The sequence below is a fragment of the Thermobia domestica genome, chromosome 6 (assembly GCF_964235325.1).
Source record: "Thermobia domestica chromosome 6, izTheDome1.hap1.1, whole genome shotgun sequence".
Lineage (NCBI taxonomy): Eukaryota > Metazoa > Arthropoda > Insecta > Zygentoma > Lepismatidae > Thermobia > Thermobia domestica.
This window is the reverse complement of record NC_137459.1, coordinates 40544802-40565244: the sequence shown is the minus strand read 5'-3', so window position 1 is coordinate 40565244 and position 20443 is coordinate 40544802. Positions and strand designations below refer to the sequence as shown.

At 37.1% G+C, this 20443-nt stretch overlaps 2 protein-coding genes across 4 annotated transcripts in view; one reads left to right on the top strand and one right to left on the bottom strand.

Annotated features, from left to right (window-relative positions):
• Nucleotides 1-20443, top strand: part of LOC145687958 (transmembrane protein 8B) — a 1033730-nt gene that overhangs the window by 470184 nt on the left and 543103 nt on the right. The gene's annotated exons all lie outside the window — the stretch shown is intronic.
• Nucleotides 11776-19661, bottom strand: LOC145687957 (uncharacterized). The gene is made up of 2 exons (XM_081761556.1): nt 16420-19661; nt 11776-13515 (listed from the first exon to the last, which is right to left on the bottom strand). Exons 1-2 carry the CDS (start codon nt 18602-18604, stop codon nt 13319-13321), a joined length of 2382 nt encoding a protein of 793 aa, XP_081617682.1. The 5' UTR covers nt 18605-19661; the 3' UTR covers nt 11776-13318.

The following is a 20443-nucleotide window of genomic DNA, read 5'->3' as shown; positions in this document are numbered from 1 at the left end:
ACTTTAGGATGAAATTGCTACTGGTGCTTATTCAGATTTCATGATCGGTTTCGGAAATTTTACCACCTAACACGAAAACCCCATAACTGTGTGGGTCCTCCCTTTATTTGACAATATCTTGATAGCCATTAGTCATATTTTCATTAATTTTCTAAACTACTGTCAAGTATGGAAGCCCCACATACCTATGGTGTTCCTATTTATTTCACCATATTTCGGTAACTGTTAAACGTACCGACTTGCGGTTTCGGTAAACACACACCTGTAACGTTCTTTATAAGTTTATTAAGATATATTTTAGAATGTTTAGAAATGGGAGGTCTGCGAATGCCATAGTACCCGAAAACCCCCATAAGGACGTGTGTGTAGTGTATTGAATTGAAACTACTTTTGAGGTTGTTGTTAGCCCTCAGTAATTACGTTTTCGAAACTGCACAATCTAGTACGCAAAACTCACACTTCTATGGTGTTATCCTTTATTTTCCCATACCTCGGTATCCATAAGGCTTACCGAGTTGCGGTTTTCTGTACTAAACAGATATCAGTTCTTTACATTTTAGAGACATATATTTCCACATATCTAAAAATGCAGACATATTAGGTACCCTATGGTACCTCGAACGCCAGTGGGTACCCACTTACTTTTGCATAGTAATACATTTCGAGTTGTTCAGCATCAACAAACACTTTTTTTTTTAATTCATCATTTTTCTACCAGAAACCCAAAAGTCCATACCTGACCGAACAGATTTTGTCCATTTAATCTAAAAAATGTTAAATATTTTAAAATGTAACATTTTAAATATTTTTGGATTTTTGTTTCAGGTATTTCATGCATCAAAACAAAACCAGGATTCTGCATGAAAGACAGCGAAAAGAAGCAGTGTAATTTGTGGCTAAAAGCACGTCCTTTCTGAAGACAGACCCGATTGTATTTACATTCTTTTGTACAAATATGTAACCTTAATAAATATACTGCTCCGCAAATTATTTCTTTCTTCCATAAATTAGAATAAATGTATGTCTGTTTAAAGAAAATGTTGGTTAGCGTTAAGTCCTTTCAACTCTTTTTCTCTGTAAATAAGAACATTATACCTTGCAACATTTTTTTTTATCATTGTGCAAATCCGATTGGATAAAGTAAATCTGCACGAAGCACTATTATTTCAGTCATACATTAATAACTAATGTATTGTTCTGTGAATAATACAATGGTATAGTGAATATGTTTTAACATAAAATCTGTAACTCAGCTTTTCAGTAGTCAACTTTATTGAGAATCTGAAGAAAGAAAGAAAAAATGTTGGACTTAACGAATTTCAAAATTATTTTTGTTCGAATTCTGTACTAATCCAAATTATCCAGAGAAATCATTTATGTTGCTCTCTACAGATGTATCCTTTCTCCAAATCGTATGAAAAGGAGACTTCATACATCGCTATATTTTGTATGCACTATGTTTCGTATTTATTTAATCACTTTGTACCTTTCTCTAGTGTTGACAAGGCCACAAGTGTCAATCGAATAATTTAGTGTTTCACTCATGTAACCTTGTGACTAACGTACGTCCTGTCGGTATATATGTTACTGGGTTCGATTAGCGACAAACAATTTTTAGTGTTAAACAAATACAAAAATCTACACGCAATGAGATACGATGATCTTTGCCTCATAGACAATACCAAGCAACTAACGGTACTGAGTGTGGTTGAGTTTACTAGTGGTATTATCTGGCTAAAATCAATGTTCCGAGAGCTATACTTCTTTTTGTGCTCTGAATGCAAACTTTGATATAACCGTTTTAAATTATTGTACATCTATCTATCTATCTATATCTATCTATCTATCTATATATGTATATAATTGTAAACTAGAAACTTCCGAGTAATTCTGAGAATCATCGCTCTTTCTTTAAATAATGTATGAGACTATTACACTGCTCGTTACTTAAAATGTTGAACTAAGAAGGATACATCCAGGAAAGTCCAAATTTGCAGAATGTGTTGAGCAGGGAAGGATAAATATGTTTGGTCGATGGCTGCACAGCTTCTCATACCTGTGAACTCCGCCAGCTACAGTTGATGAGCTGTGGCATTGGATCGTAAGACGCATGGCTTACCATACCAGAAGAGAACATCCTCTCGATGTCTCGCTGTGTTACAGTCGTTCTGGTTGTCAATGTTGGGTCAGTTCTGCTCTGCTATCACCACGTTGTCACACAGCGAATACAGCGGTAAGTTTAACCCTTAACGTACCAAGCCTAAGTCGTCAAAGTTGTTTACCAAGCTGGAGTCTTCTGGGGACCCCAAGTATTATTTTAATTTCTCAACATAGTATTGCAGAGGGTACTCCAACTATTATTTTTTGGATGTCTAGAAGCATACTGAAGTTAAATGAACATTGTTGACGTCAAATATTATGTATATTTGAACACTATTCAGTTCTTCATACAATTTCATACTTTTGTGTTCGTAAATCTGAAACACAGGTTTAACAATGGAGTTTTTACATTTTGAAGTGTGTTTTTATTTTTTGTATTTTTTAAAGAAACGCATCGTTGATCTAATCATGTAATTGATATCTCAAAGGGTTGCAGAATACATATAAAAATCGAGAATAAATTGATTCTTATAATTGCGGCAGTATCACCAAATATTACTCTCTGGGGTCCCTAGAGTACCCCGCTTGGTATGTTAAGGGTTAAGCATATTCGACACTTACTATTAGATATCGGCTTGGGAACTTTGGCGTAGCTACCCTGTCTCCTTGAAGTTTCATTTTTAATGGCGAGTACTGTTTAGGAATCATCTTGTGAGGGAAAACTTTTTCAGCTGACACCATGTTTTTAATTATAGCGTCATTTAAAAAATAACTTATCTGTTAATTAAAATGTACAGAGAAGTTATTTCTGGAAAATCCTATTCACGCCTCTTGTGGTAACAACTTCTGCATTTTGGAAGAGGATATTATTAAGGAAAAGAATGAGGTAAAGTCGTCTTTATATAGTACACACGGAAAAGAAAGTATTTGACAGTTGACAAATTTTCTTTTGCCAATAGCTCGGCAACAAATTAATTAATTTGGATCTTTTTGTTGTTATTCTTCGAATAGTTATAACTTGACAACCTGCCAAAGTCGGTACTCTGATAGGTTAATTTATTGTTGAGTTTTTAGGAAAACAAATTTTGTCAACTGAAGAATATTTTCTTTCGTGACTGTACAAGCAATGGATGATAACGGCTTAATAAATGACTGTACGTAAGTCTTTTTTGAGTTTGAACATAGGATTGTACATGGTTGTGCATTTTGCATTATTATTGAAGTGCTGCAACTAAGTTATTGCAAAAGGTATGATAAATTCTTACAGTAATATTGTCACATATTGATTTACTCTGTATGAAAACTAAAATAGTTTAACATGTGGTTACCCTCCTTTGTGCCAATAATTTTAAAATTAACTCTTGTGCCACTTTTCAACACTTGGCTTTGCAGTAGCTTTCCAAAGAATTAGCAGGAAGTCCAAACTTACACCCTGCAGATAAATACATTTCTCTGGACAGTTTCACTGCTCCAAACTAAGATTGAAAAGTGTAGTATTTTTAATTTTATTATTATTGACACAAAGGAGATCAACCATATTTTAAGCTATTTTTGTTTCCATACAGAGAAAAACAATATGTGGCAACATTACAGTAAGAATGTATCATGCATTTCTCAGTATGTTGCAGCACTTCAATAATGGTGCACTATACGTACAATGTAGATCCTGAATATGTCCAATTCATATATTACAACAAGGCAATACGTATGCGATACAGGTAAAATCCGTATATTTCATATGGACAATCTATAAGCTACATATATCCAATCCATACATTACATATGGCCAGCCTGTACGCGACATACGTGTAATCTATATGCCGCATGCAGCCAGTCTGTAAGCTGCATATGTGCACTCTGTATGGTGCATACGGATATTCTGTATGCTGTATCGGGACAAGCTGTGTGCGACATAAGGAAAATCTGTATAATGCATAGGTACAATACGTACACTGTATCTAGTCGTACGTACGGGGCACAAGTACAATATAGATGCTGTCTCGGGGTTGAACGCAAGAAACACACGTACAGAACGTATATTGCATACTTCTTGAAATTATGCTCCGTCCTGATAGTCAGTGAGTGTCGTCATTATTAACCCACATGCTACATACGATCCTGACGTCACAAAGCTAGATATTACCTCCGTATATACTTGTTACTGTAGATGACGTCACGCGAATGACGTCATTGCACTTATGTAGACAATACGTATAATACATACTTTTTCAGCTATACGTTTGCTGCAGGATGCTATATACGGTTGTACGTTAAGTCCAGAAACTACAGGAATTACGAATGTAACCTACGTTTTTAAGTATGCCACCTACATTTTTTTTTTCTCAGTGTACATTTGGCCAATTTCGCCTTACCTAAAAATTTAGTAGAATCCATGGAGCCAGGTCCATAAGTGCTCGATGTGTTTATATTGGTTCCTAACAATAGCCCGACAGCGTATTTTCCAGTGTAATAGGCTTCTCTGAAGAACTGGGAGGAAAATCTTGTCCTATTCCCTTTGCACAGCTTTCCAAAGTCCTTCCACAGTTGCCACACACAGTTTTCCCAAAGTCCGCTTCAGCAATCCAAATCCACAATAGTCCATAGGACTTGCATCTGGAGATTTAACGGGTACCTCATTGAAAGGTGTCACCTGTATACCACTTGCCTCCTCCTTCTCCCTGTAGAATGCGAGGGACGATTGTGAGGAATGTGATGAGGCCTTGTCCATGTCAATGCGCACCAGATTGGAGTCATTTCCGTACATTGTTGGAATCTCATGATCGTAGATCGGCCGTATAATCTGCTCCTGAAAATACTGCGAATTTATTTTGCAGTTTTTCGCCAACCTACGAATGTTCAGTTTACCTCGGTAACAGTAGCCAATAACGACCATGAACCCTTTTGGGAAGGATTCCTTACAGACACAGACCCACCTTCTGTAGTTCTCGACGCCTTTCTCTCGGTGCATGATGGATCTCGGTTTGCCGCACTCGGAAAGGTAAATCCATGCTTCATCGAGCGTTACGGTGTACATCCACCTTTGTTTTGCCAAATGCCGTTCGTACAGCTTTCCGGCGTTACACTTTCTTTCATTTTGCTGGGCATCCGTGAGAAGATGGCCGCGAGCTTTCATGACTGGGGACTGTGAGCCGGACATTACACCATCAACTCAAGCTGGAAAAAAAGACACGTCAAGACGATTAGCCATACACCTTTGTGTTGGTGGATTTTCTTGCATTGATATTTTGCGAAGTTTCCTCTGCATGGTGGACGTGGCCTTGGTGCATTCCCGCTTCCTAAGCAACTTCTTTGGTGATCCAAATGGTGGAGCTTCGTTGCCCTTGTACTTCTTAATAAAATTTTTATTCCACTTAAACTGATGTTGCAATCATTCTTCTTGCACTATTTTCTAATGACAGAAACACTAAAGTGGGCGTCATAAAGAGCCGCAACATAGCCTTCCCAAAACCGACTTAATTTGGGCGGCGGAAAAAACAACTTCGTTCCCAGGAAGCCACTCCACAACACTACAGGATGTCACAACCCAGGTAAGGTGAGTGCATTCTGCCCGGGAGGGGGAACGAACGAAATCGACCAAACCTAGGCTGAAAAACCTCTGTATGATTGGTGGCGATGGATAGGTAATGAGCTATAAAATCGTGTACTACCGGGTGTTTTGTTTCAACGTGTGGCCGAGACGATGTATGACGACATACTTCTAAGATGACCACTAACGCCGATATCAATGTCTTTTTAGCGCTACACAGGCTAAAGTTCTCAATCGATTTTCATGGGAAGTGGCTCATTTTATTTCTTCTGGTTGCTGTATGTGCCTTTCGCATAGATACAGTATTTGCCAAATAAACAGTTTCGCTACTTCAAACATTAACGAAACTATCAAAACTAAGGTAAAATTAAATCGCTTTTTCTAACTTCAATGAGCATACCCACTAAAGTAGCGAATGGGTGTTAATAAGTGTCTCATTTTTCTCCATGGCTATTATTTATACATATTGAATAAATATATGACAAATAGATAATTATTTACAAATTAAAAAAGTCTGCAAATGATATAAAATTGAGGTTTTTTTTTGAAAGATATGAGTCAAATATCGACAATAAAAATTGCGTGAGGTATAAAATGTTAACAAATCATCTTGCCGATAAATACCTTTAAATTAAACACAAGTTTCGATTATAGGGTAATTTATTCTTGAATTGTAGTGGACCATTTCCTTATTACTGTTAGAGAAAAGATATGCATCCAATTAAACAAAAATAAAAATTAGTAAACATGCTTGGTTGTAAAAATCAAAACATAGTAAAATACTTCAAATACACAAATAAACCCTTTTTATTATTACAGAATTGTTTAGAAAGAAAACTAATAGTAGAAATTCGACTTATGAGTCATCATCTGAATCCGACCGTTGAATTTGATAGTCATTTTTACAGTTGTCACAATGCTCTTTCTTTGCTCCACATTTGTTCAGTTCTGTACATCTAAGTACACGGCATTTGTAATGGACACAATTGAAAGCACATCGTCCTTTGGTACAATCTCAATGCACCAATTTTAAACTAGCTTCTGGAGAGCATGATACATGACTCATGGTAGGAAAATACTCATTTACCCTCCTTTCCTATCTAAATGAAAAAGGTCAGCTAGATCCGGTTTTCGAAGATTAGCTCATCGTCACTCCATCACTTGGTAGTGAGTTCTTAAGATGTGTTGATGTAAAACTGGCTTTGTTGGCGGCAAAGTTTCAGGTTGGACATGTTTTTCGGTAAACAGCCACCAACCGAGCTTACCAATATCTGAAAATTGTTTACCTTGTAAATATGCGCAACAAATGTATCTTCCTATAAATTTTTCATCTTCAAATGTAAAACTTTCTGGGCAGTTTAATCTATCAAAGGCCTCTAGAACTTTTTCTGTGAAAGATTCAAAAACTTTCTAGAAAGATTGTTTTCCCCTGTTTTTGAAGCAATTTGCTGTGTCACACCAAGATAAAGAATGAAGTCTAGTAACCTTAATTTGCTTGGGATTTAGGCAAGCGTAAATACGATAAGTTATATTAACCTCGTATTAGTTCCAATTCTAATCACAAACACATAGCCTAGTGGAAGCAACTGTAACCACCACAATAACAGAATAAACACATATGTATCTGTAAAATAGATGTAGAGAATAGAAGCACGGGCCGATACATGTAAACAGTGTAAAATATTTTTTATATCAGCTCCCTCCTTGCAAGTTCGTATCATCGCTGACCGAAGGCTTTGCCTTGTTCCTCCATCTAGCAACTAAAGTTCGGATTTAAATAAGACGAAATGCCGTTTTGTTCTATAGGAACAGATGAAGCTCTCGAACAGGCAACCAAAGCAATTAACTATTTGGAGTTGTGTAAACGAAAATCTACTCTAACACGTGTTTTCTTAGCTTCTCCTCAACTTTCTAGGATATCCACAGAAACTGTGAAAACAGGTCAAAACACCATTTTATAGCAGCGTTTCCGAACCGGTGTGCCGCGGCAAGAATGGGTCAGTAATCATGCAAGAATGGGTCAGTAATCATGCAAGAATGGGTCAGCAATCAACTGTCGATTGATGTGGTGATCAAGGTACACATGACACCCGTTACTGAACCATATGTTGCTGTTGAAATTTTCATCTTCATATACCATAATTGCACTCCAAAGCAATACAGTAGACGTGCGCGCTCATTTCTTGCAGCGAGATGCTGCTCCACACCGTATGAGTGAAAATAGTGCTCGACAATAAATATTTTCCCCTCTGTTGTGAATAACATTATATTCACGCCAACTGCACACTATGCCAATCCGTACCCAACTGGGCACACGTGTGCCGCTCACAGCTCATTCCACATTGCACCAGGGTGCCATCCGTACGTGAATTTCAGTACTGTTTGTTTTACCACATACTATATTCTCATGAGCGTAACCTGTGCCGAAAATCTGCCTGTGCACACCCCTAGTCGGACGAAGTAACTAGTACTTAACTGATTAAGTTACCTTAATTTTATTAAACTCTCTTACATTGAATCAAATCAGATTGACTGCAATGAAGAGGATTTTTTGATTAACTGACTGTCTTTCAGCACAGAATCTGTGAAAATCGATCGATCTATCTATTAAAATGCTATAATAGCAACAAAAGCTCTTCTTTTTTTCTAACAAGAGTTTCACTCCCATCCAATGAATGGGCGGGCCGTAGAAGGCAACACCTTCTCTGTGGCCAGAGCTATTTTCAACTGTTTTGATTTGTAAGACATGGAGAATGATTTCAGACTATATAATAATGTGGATGGAAGTAAGGAACTAATAGCAAAATCGAGTTGACGAGGGTGTGTCAGAGTTGGCTATTGTGTTAAAATGTTTCTTGAATACATGTACGGAGGTTATGGGCAATATATATGTGGATTTCGGTGGTAGATACGGCGGTCAGGATTATGCTGATCTATGGCTTCGGTGCATTCGTATATTGCTAAGAGATGATCCAGTGGTGGGTAGGCATAGCGTGGTACAGCAGGAACTTGATCTAATAGCTCATGGACGATGGGATGTGCCAATTGAATTCGTGTCGCTATGTAGCGTTGGCGTAGATGGTAGAGGTGTGGCAAAATGGTTGGAAATTGCGCACGACAACAAAAGCTCTTTTTTTTACAATGCAAGAACCCGTAGAAGGGAATACCTTCTCTTGGGAGTGGAGTTATGCGTAAGGGGAACAAAGGATAAGTTGGATGGACAAAGATGTTTAATTTCATTTATTTATTTATTGTTTTTATTCATTCATAATTGGGATTTTTATTCATCAATTGATCAGGAATCGTTATTCATTGTACGTACAATATCTATCGAATTGTATGCGTGATGAGATGAAAGATGAGGTGCAAGTTAGACGCCACAACACAGTGATATTGTTAGTTAGACAGGTGAGGGGTTATCTTCTTGTGTCGGGGCGACTCGACACATGATGAGAGACATAATGATGCCCTTGTTAGTGCGAATTAAAGGGCAAAAGATGGATAAATGTTTGGTGATAAGTCTGGTGGTTGATATGCTAATAGAAATTCGTCTATTTGTTCGTCAGGATGTGTGAGAAGGTACAGTGTAACTAAGTGCTGAAGTGGTGTAGATTGTAGACGGGGTGGAACATCTTGATCTGCATCGATGCGTATACAACAGCGAAGGATGGGATGGCCTTGAGTCCAACGGGTAGTGATGTACCTGGTACGCAGTTTCTCTAGATGAAGATGATCATGTGGAAATGGAATACGCTCATAGAGTAGCCGGGTAGGGCTAGGCAGTTTGATACGATATGCAAGGCGAAGTGCATGCCTTTCAATGATCTGGAGGCGAGTGTAGAATTTGTTACTGGCATTAAGCCATGCGATGTGTCCATGGAGTATGGATGGTCGCAAGAAGACTTTGTAAGTGTTTAACACAGTCTCTTGATGAAGGCCCCAGGAAGTTCCGACTAATCTCTTCAAAAGGTTTAGTTTATTTTGCGCTAGACTTATAAGATGCTGAAGGTGTCCACGCCATGAAAGATGGTCATCAAAGATAACACCCAAATATCTCGCTGTACGGGTGACGGAAATGCTTGTGCCAGCTATAGTAAGATGTAAGAGAGATTTATTGCGTCGGACCCTACTGATACGTCCTGATGGTATGATGACAAGTGCCTGTGTTTTAGTGGAGTTGATTCGGAGTCGCCAAGTATCACACTAGTCACAGAACTTATTTATTGCCTCTTGAAGTATACTATTGATATGCTGAATAGATTTTCCACAGGCAAGATAAGCAGTATCATCTGCAAAGGTAAAGGTGTAGATAGGATCAGGAGGAACAGGCAAATCTCGAACATATAGTATATATAGCAGTGGAGATAACGCTGACCCTTGGGGTACACCACTAAGCGGAAAAATAGGAAATGATAAAGATGAATTAATGCAGACATATGCTATGCGATTGGTGAGGTAGTGATAAATTAGTCTGATATATGCGAATGGTAATCGTAGAAGATGAAGTTTGTAAAGTAACCCATCGTGCCAAACTGAATCGAAAGCCTTCTCTAAGTCAAATAATAATAAACAGGAAGGTTGGATGCTATTGAAGTGGTTGGTAAGAATGGTGGTAAGTTTGAGTAGATCATCATTGAGACTGCATTTAGGACGAAAACCAGTTTGGTGTAGAGGAATTTGATTATGGAAGAAGTGTGTATGTAGACGCCGAACTAAGATGCGATCGAGGATCTTTCCCAGTGTAGACGTGAGTTGTATTGGACGGTATGACTCTGCCTTGGTGTTATCTTTATGCGGTTTCAGAAACATTAAGACTTTTGAAGTTTTCCAGGAAGCCGGATAATCACCTGTTCGAAGTATAAGGTTATAAATAGCGGACAGTAGTAGCAGAACCACCAGTGGAGCCTCTTTAATATGGCGGTAAGTGACACCGTCAAACCCTGGAGCTGTATTCTTCTTATTGGCTAAGACTGCGGTAATCTCCAAAGGTGTAATTGGACAAGTAAGAGGATTATTCGAGTCTAATTCGTGACTGGAACTAATACGAAGTTGTGATTGATGCGGATCTGTTACGTTGCTTATTCTAGTGCGTAAACGTTCAGGAGTATAGGTGATGAGTGGTGGCGTAAAAATGCTTTGAAGTGATTGATCAAACACATTAGCCTTCTCTGTATCAGTTTGTACTGAGGTCTGGTTGACGATGAGAGGGTAAGAGAGAGAACAGCGTGTCCCACAGAGTCTATGAAAGGCATTCCAGAATTTGGTAGGATTATGTTCTTGATCAAGATAGTTAACTGTTTGGATCCACTTGCGTCTTTTATAGGCGATGATATAATTATGAACTTGCCGTAAATATTGGCGCTGTAGTTGTAAAAGCCCTGGATCACGTGTGCGAAGATATTCATGGTATGCCTGCCGTGCAAGAGCAACTAGTGTGCGATATTGAGGAAGTGCGGGTCGAACATAATTAGATTTAATCGTGGGTATATGTTGATGGCTACTATGTTGTATAGCAGTAGTAAGTCTATCAAGCGTGTTATGTAAGTCAGAGTGATGTACTGGAGTAGGCACGTTAGAGAAGGTAGTAGTCAAACCTTCTCGATATTTGTTCCAGTCGGCACGGTCATAACAGAGAACGGTACGTGGTGGAGTGTCAGGAGCTTGACGGTGGTTTCGAAAATGTAATGTCAATTTAACTGGGTCATGGTCACTACCGATGGAAGATAGAACATGACAATTTACGAATGGTTGTAATGTAGAGGAAACAATGACTGCGTCAGGTGTTGTATTTGAGGAAGGCCGGGTATGTCTTGGTAATGCGCATAGTTCGGCATTTGTGTGCAGCATAAGAAATTGATAGAAGTTCCGTCGTTGCGTAAGAGTGCGACTGGATAGATTGAGATCAGTCATAATAATATAATGACGAAACGAGGTGTCCATGTATTGGAAGAATGTCAAGGGAATTTGAACATTGGGTCTAACATATATAGTAGCAAAAACAAAAGCTCCTGAACTCCAAACTATAACATTGGATTTTAAACCTTTTATTTACGGTTATTTGTGAATTCACGTTTTATAAAGACAAATATTTTAAAGTATTTGTACTTGAAATAAATTATTTAGATAGACCCGTTTTTCATAAAGTTTATTTTTTTAAAAAATTATTGTTCAAAGCCTTTGTATTTTAATAAGCATTTTCCAAAATCAATGCAAATGAATTGTGCTGCCATCTTTGGAGTTCTTTTAAACTATACGTTTGTGGACGTTTATATGCTTGTGGCCAATCCTTTCGGCAATGAGATCTTGGAAACTACGGGCTTTAGAAAGATGACGTTTTCACTGATCGATTGAAAATTTTATGTAGATTGTCCAGTTCTAATTGAATATGAAAAAGAAACGTGGCCATTATTTCTTTATTACATTTTTACGGGTACACTGGAAGTATTGAAATTAGAAAAAATCATATCCTATGTATTATACATTCCAACACCACATTATTGTATACGGGATTGCATGTATATCAGGCGTTTGTTTCATGGCCAAATGATAATGAAAAACGAAGGATAACATTTCTTCACTCTAAGTTAAATCTTTATTGTTTCGAGTATTTTGCCTAATGAACACCCTATATTACTGACATTATAATTAATTGTGTGTGTAATGTGTTTGCTTATTACATTGTGGCTGTGTAATGGTACTGTGAGGTACCAACAGCTCAATGGTTAGGTTTAATGTGCCTAGCTGTAATATAGTTGCAGGAACCGGCTTATAAAGATAAATTCTCCTTTCGATAATTAACAATTTATTGTAACAAAAAAACTGAATTCTACAAGAGTTAAATATGAAACAATTAACATTAAATACAAATATATCGAAAGGGATTAGCGAAATCTTTGCTGGATCAATTTTACCGTGTATACGTTGCACGTGGTGAATTTATTACGATCTAATTTCCAATAGTAAATTTTGAGGAGGTTATTCCGAAAATACAATTTAACATTACAAACTAATCTCACTACTATGATTGATAGGCAATCAGTAATTAACCTTATGTTGAAACAACAAGAAATATAAAGTAACAAATTACTACAAAAAAGGGTAAAATAAAGACTACAATAGAAATAAATTTCTACATACGGTAAACTCCTGATTCTCTATCTATCATTTACAAACCAAAACGTTATATTTTTTCCTCCATTATACGTAAATCACCGCAACTGATTTCCAACAAAAATTTGACTTCCTTTCACTATGATATTACCTTCCATACTGTAAGGAGTTCTATGCTGCAATATTTTACGTAACTGTCCATAGATGGCAGCACAAAATAGAGCATTAATTACAAATACAAGGAAACCTGACATCTATCATGAGTTTTTGAACTTCAAAGATAATGTTCATTTCTCTATATCGAGATGAAACTTTTTTTTTTTTTTTTTTTTTTTGAACATCACTGTTACATATATCGCCCTGCTCGGGTCAAAAAATTACTAAACAGGATATTAAATGTTCAAAAAAATAAACTATTATACTTGATTGAGTTTCGGAAGAATCACACATGCACAATAAATTGTTTCGAACTCACCACCATGTAGTTCCAACTATCTTACTTGATCGTGACAAAGTTCGGGCCCACCAGATTCAGAACACACCATTGGCTGGAGCTTCGATTCACAACCTTAAATGCTGTAGCATAGAAGTTGTTGATTGGTAGCATGGATAATTTCCTGGCTCAACTCGCTTAGAAGTCATGGATTTCCCATACAAATGACAGGTACCATTTCCAAATCCCTTTTCAGACGTTGTGACAAACGACGACAGAAACAGATACTCGGGACATCTCGGACATTTAGGACATTTGGCACATCCTGCAGGAATACAAATACAAACACACAGTATACAAATATAACAAATATGAGTCATACACTAACTACGTATTTTACCTTTAAATAGTTCTGTACAATATCTTTATGAAATGAACGTCTATACTAATTCATACTACATTACTTCATGAAGTTATCGTTTACAAGCAATGAAAGTAAGTTATGACACAGTTCTTCGAGGATAATATTTCTTAATAAATGAAACATGCCGTTTAATCTTTACATTATTATCCTTCATTGACATTAACCATACGGTATTTGGTGTCGGATAAGAAAGGATCTGGTAAGGACCATCAAATATCTCTGACATACGAGGCATAACCTTTTTTTCAATAGATGCCTTCAAGACCTTCTTAACTAATACCTGTTCACCTACAGGTAAAGTAATAGGAACATGTTTCTTATTATAAATCACTTCCTTTCTCTTCCACGCCTTTTCTATATTATTCACTATTGTGGAAGTTACTTGTTCCTTATTTTGAGAACTGTCTAATATACCTAGGTCTACAATCCAACGAATATCTAATGGATTTAATAAATGACGACCAAGGAAAATCTCTGCTGGCGTTTTCCTAGTCTCAGCATTCTCGCTGGCATTTAAGGTATATTGGACCTTGTAAATATGATCGGCCCACTTCGTCTGATTTTTGCTAATATATGCTTTCAAAACCAGCTTTATATTACGATTTTGACGTTCCGTACGGTTGCTAGACGGTGAGTAAGGTGCCGTACAAATGTTCTGAATACCGAGACTGAATAAATAATGCTTGAAGTAATCTGAGGCGAAATAAGACGCATTGTCATGCAAAAGCTTATGACAATAGCCGTACATATAAAAGATCTTATCAAGCTTCTTACATATTATTTTAGAAGTTACAGTTCTCAACGGTTCAATAATTACGAACCGACTATAGGCATCTGTTACTACAAGTATGTATTTGAATCCATTACTAGGTAACCATGGACCAGCTATGTCTACGTGATAGCAGCTATTCGCGAAAGAATCCTTCTCAGAATAATATTTACCGTATAAAGGGCGATTTCTGTCCTTTATACGTTGACAGGTCTCACAGCTGCGAATATATTCGGACACCTGGCGGTACATATCGTTCCACGTAAATCGGGAAGCTAGCTTACTATAAGTGCGGGCTCGCCCAGCGTGTCCCCCTCCCACTATCTCATCGTGGAAGAATTTAATCACGGAATATTGTAAGGATTCTGGTATTACAGCTCTCAGTCCACCATATACTTTCCCATACGTACGTTTTAACAATACATTATCTTTCAATAAATATGGTTCAACTTTCTTATTTTGTTCTAACTCGGCAATAATTTGTCTTAATTTAGGATCTTGCCTCTGCAAATCACCTAAAGGAGAATTAAACAAAGGTAATTTCCAAAAATTAACAAATGACAAATGAACTCTTTGCTTATTCACCTTATCAATTTCCTTAATCTCACTATCTGGTGGTTCAAAATCAACATAACTATACATTCGGCTGACAAAGTCTGCTAAAAAATTACTCCTAGACCGTACAAAAATTATATTAAAGTTATATTTACTTATTTTCTCTATTAAAGTTCCATATTTTTTCTGTCTCTTGTGATTCTTCAATATCCAGATTAAACTAGAGTTATCACAATAAACCGTGAACTTATTGTGTAAATACATATCAAATTTCTCTAACGCTAAGACTAAGCTTGTCATTTCCAAGGCGAAGATATTCTTGGACCAGTCAGATTCAGGAATAACTTTACTGAAGAAATATACTGGTCTCAAAAACCCAGAAGCATCATATTGTGATAAGATAGCGCTATAGCATCTGGAACTGGAATCAACGTGAATCACAAAGGGACTAGAAAAATCCGGAACTTTCAAAACAATATGGTTTACAATGGCTTCTTTGATCCTTTCCAATAATTGATCTTCTTCTTTACCCCACACAAAGGGAGTTTTATCACTCTTTAATTTATACAATGGACCAAGTAATTCAGCATAATCTTTTACAAATCGAAGATAATATCCTAGAAATCCCAATAATTTATTCAACGCTCTTCTATTCTTTGGGCGTGGTAAATTTCGAATTACCTTTACTCTATCCTCATCTATACTCATATTTCCGTCTTAAAATTCGTACCCCAAGATTTTAATTTTCCTTTTACATAATTTAATCTTATGTTTCGAGACAGTAACTCCATATTCTCGCAAACGTTGTAATACCTTCTCTAAAATTTCATTATGTTTCTCTATAGTGTCAGCATGAATTATTATATCGTCTGCAAAAATGTCTAAATATTCTCCCACTAAATCTCTTAACATTTTATGCATCAGACTCGCTAACACAAACCCGGAATTTACAAAACCCATCGGGATCCTTTTAAACATTAATAGACGAGTAGGAGTAGCAAAGGTAGTATAAATTCTAGAGTCTGGATGAAGGGATATTTGATAGAAGGCATTTTTTGCATCTAAACAACTAAAGATACGATGTTTCCCTATGTTTGCAATAGTTGAATCTATATGTGGAGCTGGAAACCCTGTTACAATCACGCGTTTATTGATTTGACCGTAATTTATGACTAATCTCCTAGATCCGTCGTTATTTGTAACCAAAAAGCACGGGGAAATAAAGGGAGAACTCTCAACTTCAGTAACAATATCACGTTCTATCAAAGAATCTATAAATGAGTCTAATTCTCTAAGCTTATGCTTTGGAATTTGATACGGTTGTGTTATACAAGGACTATTATCAATAAGCTGTATTTTATGTTGATAGCCACGTATCTCACCAAGTTCTTCATTGATTACATCATTATATTGCTGTAAGAGATTATTTACATAAGATATTAAGGAAGGAGAAAAAATATCATTAGTATTATGCACCGTACCTTGATCCATATTTGGTCCATCCTGATTTCTCTGGTCAAACTCATGTCGAACAGGATTTTCGACTGGAACACCAGCTGGACTCGTTTCATAAACCTCTGCTGGACGTTGGACTGCGTTATGACGGCTGGTATGATACGCCCCTAAAGATGTACTGGAACACGCAGTAGACTGGTGGCCAACTTCTTGTGACACCTTCGGAATGGCTGGTCTAGACCGTGAAGTGCCTCCACAATCACATACACCATGGAAGGTAGATGGTCGGGATGCAGAAGGTTGAAGCCTCACGTCTCCCTCTCTCTGGACCTCCAATCGACTATTAATAGGTGGGTTGGTGTAACTCGCCCCTAAGGAATGGTTAGAATCATCTGCACAAACCTCATCTCGATCTTCCGACGTTGATGGTTGTACCAAACTGGCCGCCGAAATCCGCCTCATGTGGTTGGTCCCTAAGAATTTTCCTCTGGATCGGTTCTTCTGCCGAGATGTAGTACTCATCGTAGTTCGTGGTACATTATGAATGCTGTTTTGGACACCCCTAGCTTCATTAGGTTGCTTTGAGGTAGACTGGACGACTTCCCTCTGGAACCGCCACTGTCGAGACCGCCCCCGCGGTGGTCTTCTCCCTCCATTACTTCTCCTCACAGTGTCTTCGCCATAGTCAGGTTGATTCTCAAAATAATTACGCTGTCCACCATCCTCAAATTTCGATCCATATACAGGCCTAGGCCCCTGCACTTCCCCCACACCACTGGCGCCTAACGGTGCGGAGTCCACACAAGGAGACCTGCAATGAGAGTTCAAAGGCGACAGATCACTGGGAACAGGTGAATTACTGTTCCAATCACTTAAATTAACCAGTTGTTTTAATTTTTGGAAAAATAAAGTTTTATTGGGAATGTCCAAATGCGCATGATTTTCACGCAGAAAATTTAAGCCTAATAATATTTTAAGCACGGGATGCTCAATCACACCAAACCAAGTCACGAACCGCGTCCCATGAACAAAAAACATTAACTGAACCATTTCACCAATGTGAACCGATTCATTGTTCATGACCACTACTCTGTGATTCACAGTTTTAGACGATGGCTTACACTTAGTACGTATTTTATCTAAAACCTTTCTCTCAACGAGATTCAAACTCGATCCAGTATCAATAATAGCGGGAAACATATCGTGACAAATAGATATCGGCATCTGGAGCAAACACGTACTCTCCTCATCACGTGATCCACAGTACATATTATCAGATTCTCTCTTGTTTTTATTTTTATGAGGACAAAAACGCCATATATGTGATGACAATCCACAAGACGTACAAGCGCGTTGCATATTCTGATACTTATTTCTCCCCATTAATATCTTATTACACAAGTTTTGTTTACCTAGGATCTGGTAATATTCACTATCATATTGATAATTAAGCTCGTAACATTCCGCAAATTCCATGAGCTCCGCCCATGTCACCGGTAACTTAGTTAACAACATGGTATTTCTAATATCAGGTCTAACCAAATTCATTACTAATCGACAAAACTCGAGATCTTCCATTTCTTTACCTAAGATACGCAATACAGCATTCTTTTCAATAATGAAACCCACTAATGATTCATTCTCTGTCATTAAACGAAAAAATTTACTCTTATAAAATTCCAGACTAACAAGACGTGTTACAAATTTCTCAAAAATCCTTTCTACGATATAATCCCAATCTGTAGTGGTTGAAAGTAGCCGTTGTATTTCTTCATATACTCTACCATTACACCTTTCTAATGAAGCTACCAAAATTACATCAATGGGCGCTATCTTTCTATTTATCATAATATCTAAACGAAGAAGAAATTCACATAATAGAAAACCATTATTTCCATTTACAACAGGTAATTCTTTAACTTGTAATCTCAAGGAGTTAAATATGTTTTCTGAAAAGAGCCGAGTGAAATTACATTTTATCGGTGGTCGTAACACACCAGCTGACGGATGACCTTGCGCCAGGTGCTGGGTAGTGGACTCAATCGAGCGTGAATTATCAAGTTCTCGAATGACACCACCATCCAACTCACGTGACACGTCATCATGACGAACCTCCCGGGAGCCCGAGCCGGTGGCCCCCGGTGGGCCGTTACTTAAGCGTGACCAAAACTCGTCTACCTCGGAAAAATCAACCAAATCATTATTCTCCATTTTTGATGAGGTAGATAATTTCTAATTAAATAACCAAATAAATATAGGTCACGTTCACGCCTTGGCATCTACGTCTTAACTACGTAGTTGAACCTTACAAACTTTATTACAGACTTCCCATTAGATTCTGCGTAATACTTAACTTTCATTTTCCATAAATTCCCTTTTAATACAGACGTTCATTATTTTTACGGTTCCTTTTATCCTTATTTGCAACTATATTATTACCAGCCTTTAAGTAATGACATAGCACACAGTGCATGACAGCCAATGCACGACAGTCAATGCAGACAGTATGGAAGGTAACTTACTTATGTGGCTGTGTAATGGTACTGTGAGGTACCAACAGCTCAATGGTTAGGTTTAATGTGCCTAGCTGTAATATAGTTGCAGGAACCGGCTTATAAAGATAAATTCTCCTTTCGATAATTAACAATTTATTGTAACAAAAAAACTGAATTCTACAAGAGTTAAATATGAAACAATTAACATTAAATACAAATATATCGAAAGGGATTAGCGAAATCTTTGCTGGATCAATTTTACCGTGTATACGTTGCACGTGGTGAATTTATTACGATCTAATTTCCAATAGTAAATTTTGAGGAGGTTATTCCGAAAATACAATTTAACATTACAAACTAATCTCACTACTATGATTGATAGGCAATCAGTAATTAACCTTATGTTGAAACAACAAGAAATATAAAGTAACAAATTACTACAAAAAAGGGTAAAATAAAGACTACAATAGAAATAAATTTCTACATACGGTAAACTCCTGATTCTCTATCTATCATTTACAAACCAAAACGTTATATTTTTTCCTCCATTATACGTAAATCACCGCAACTGATTTCCAACAAAAATTTGACTTCCTTTCACTATGATATTACCTTCCATACTGTAAGGAGTTCTATGCTGCAATATTTTACGTAACTGTCCATAGATGGCAGCACAAAATAGAGCATTAATTACAAATACAAGGAAACCTGACATCTATCATGAGTTTTTGAACTTCAAAGATAATGTTCATTTCTCTATATCGAGATGAAACTTTTTTTTTTTTTTTTTTTTTTTTTTGAACATCACTGTTACATACATACTGCATGCAAGAAGAAAGAATACACTTTTCATACATGAATTAGGAACTCCAACCGGAAGTATGCTCTAATCTAGCAAAAGGTACGAGATATTGAAAAAGTAATCGACAAAATCTCCCCTTTATGGTATCTCTTGCCAATTTTTACAAGACTTCTTTCACTTGTGTCTGTAAATGGACATGTACAAATATGAGGAATAACACGGAGATTCATGTTCATCTGTGAATAATTCGCTGTGTAGAGAGCTCAAGCTCAGCTAGTACAACTTGAAAGTGCTATTCGAATCAATACTCGGATTCATATTAAAATCACACACACACACACACCAGGAATCGAACCTGCAACCACAGGCATAGAAAGCACGCGCGAGATCCATTTTGCTACAAGGTAGTTTATACAGAATAAAATTAACTCATCTTTTTTATTTTCGAACACTGCAATTGGCATGTGACCGAATAAACAAATATGTAATTAATAAACGGAAAAGGATTATGACATTACTACTAACACATCAGGAGACCCTCTCCTCACACACAACAAATTTCTACAAATGAACCTGGCTGAGTTACGCGTGCATTGCTCCTACTGGGAAAACTTGTTTGTAAATCTATATTTATGTTACAAAAGCCTCTAAAACGCACGTATGAAGATGTGTTCAATATACATCATGTGGAAAAACAAAGTTGCCTTAATATTGATGCACTTCCTGTACGTAAATAAGTGTTATTATATTGTT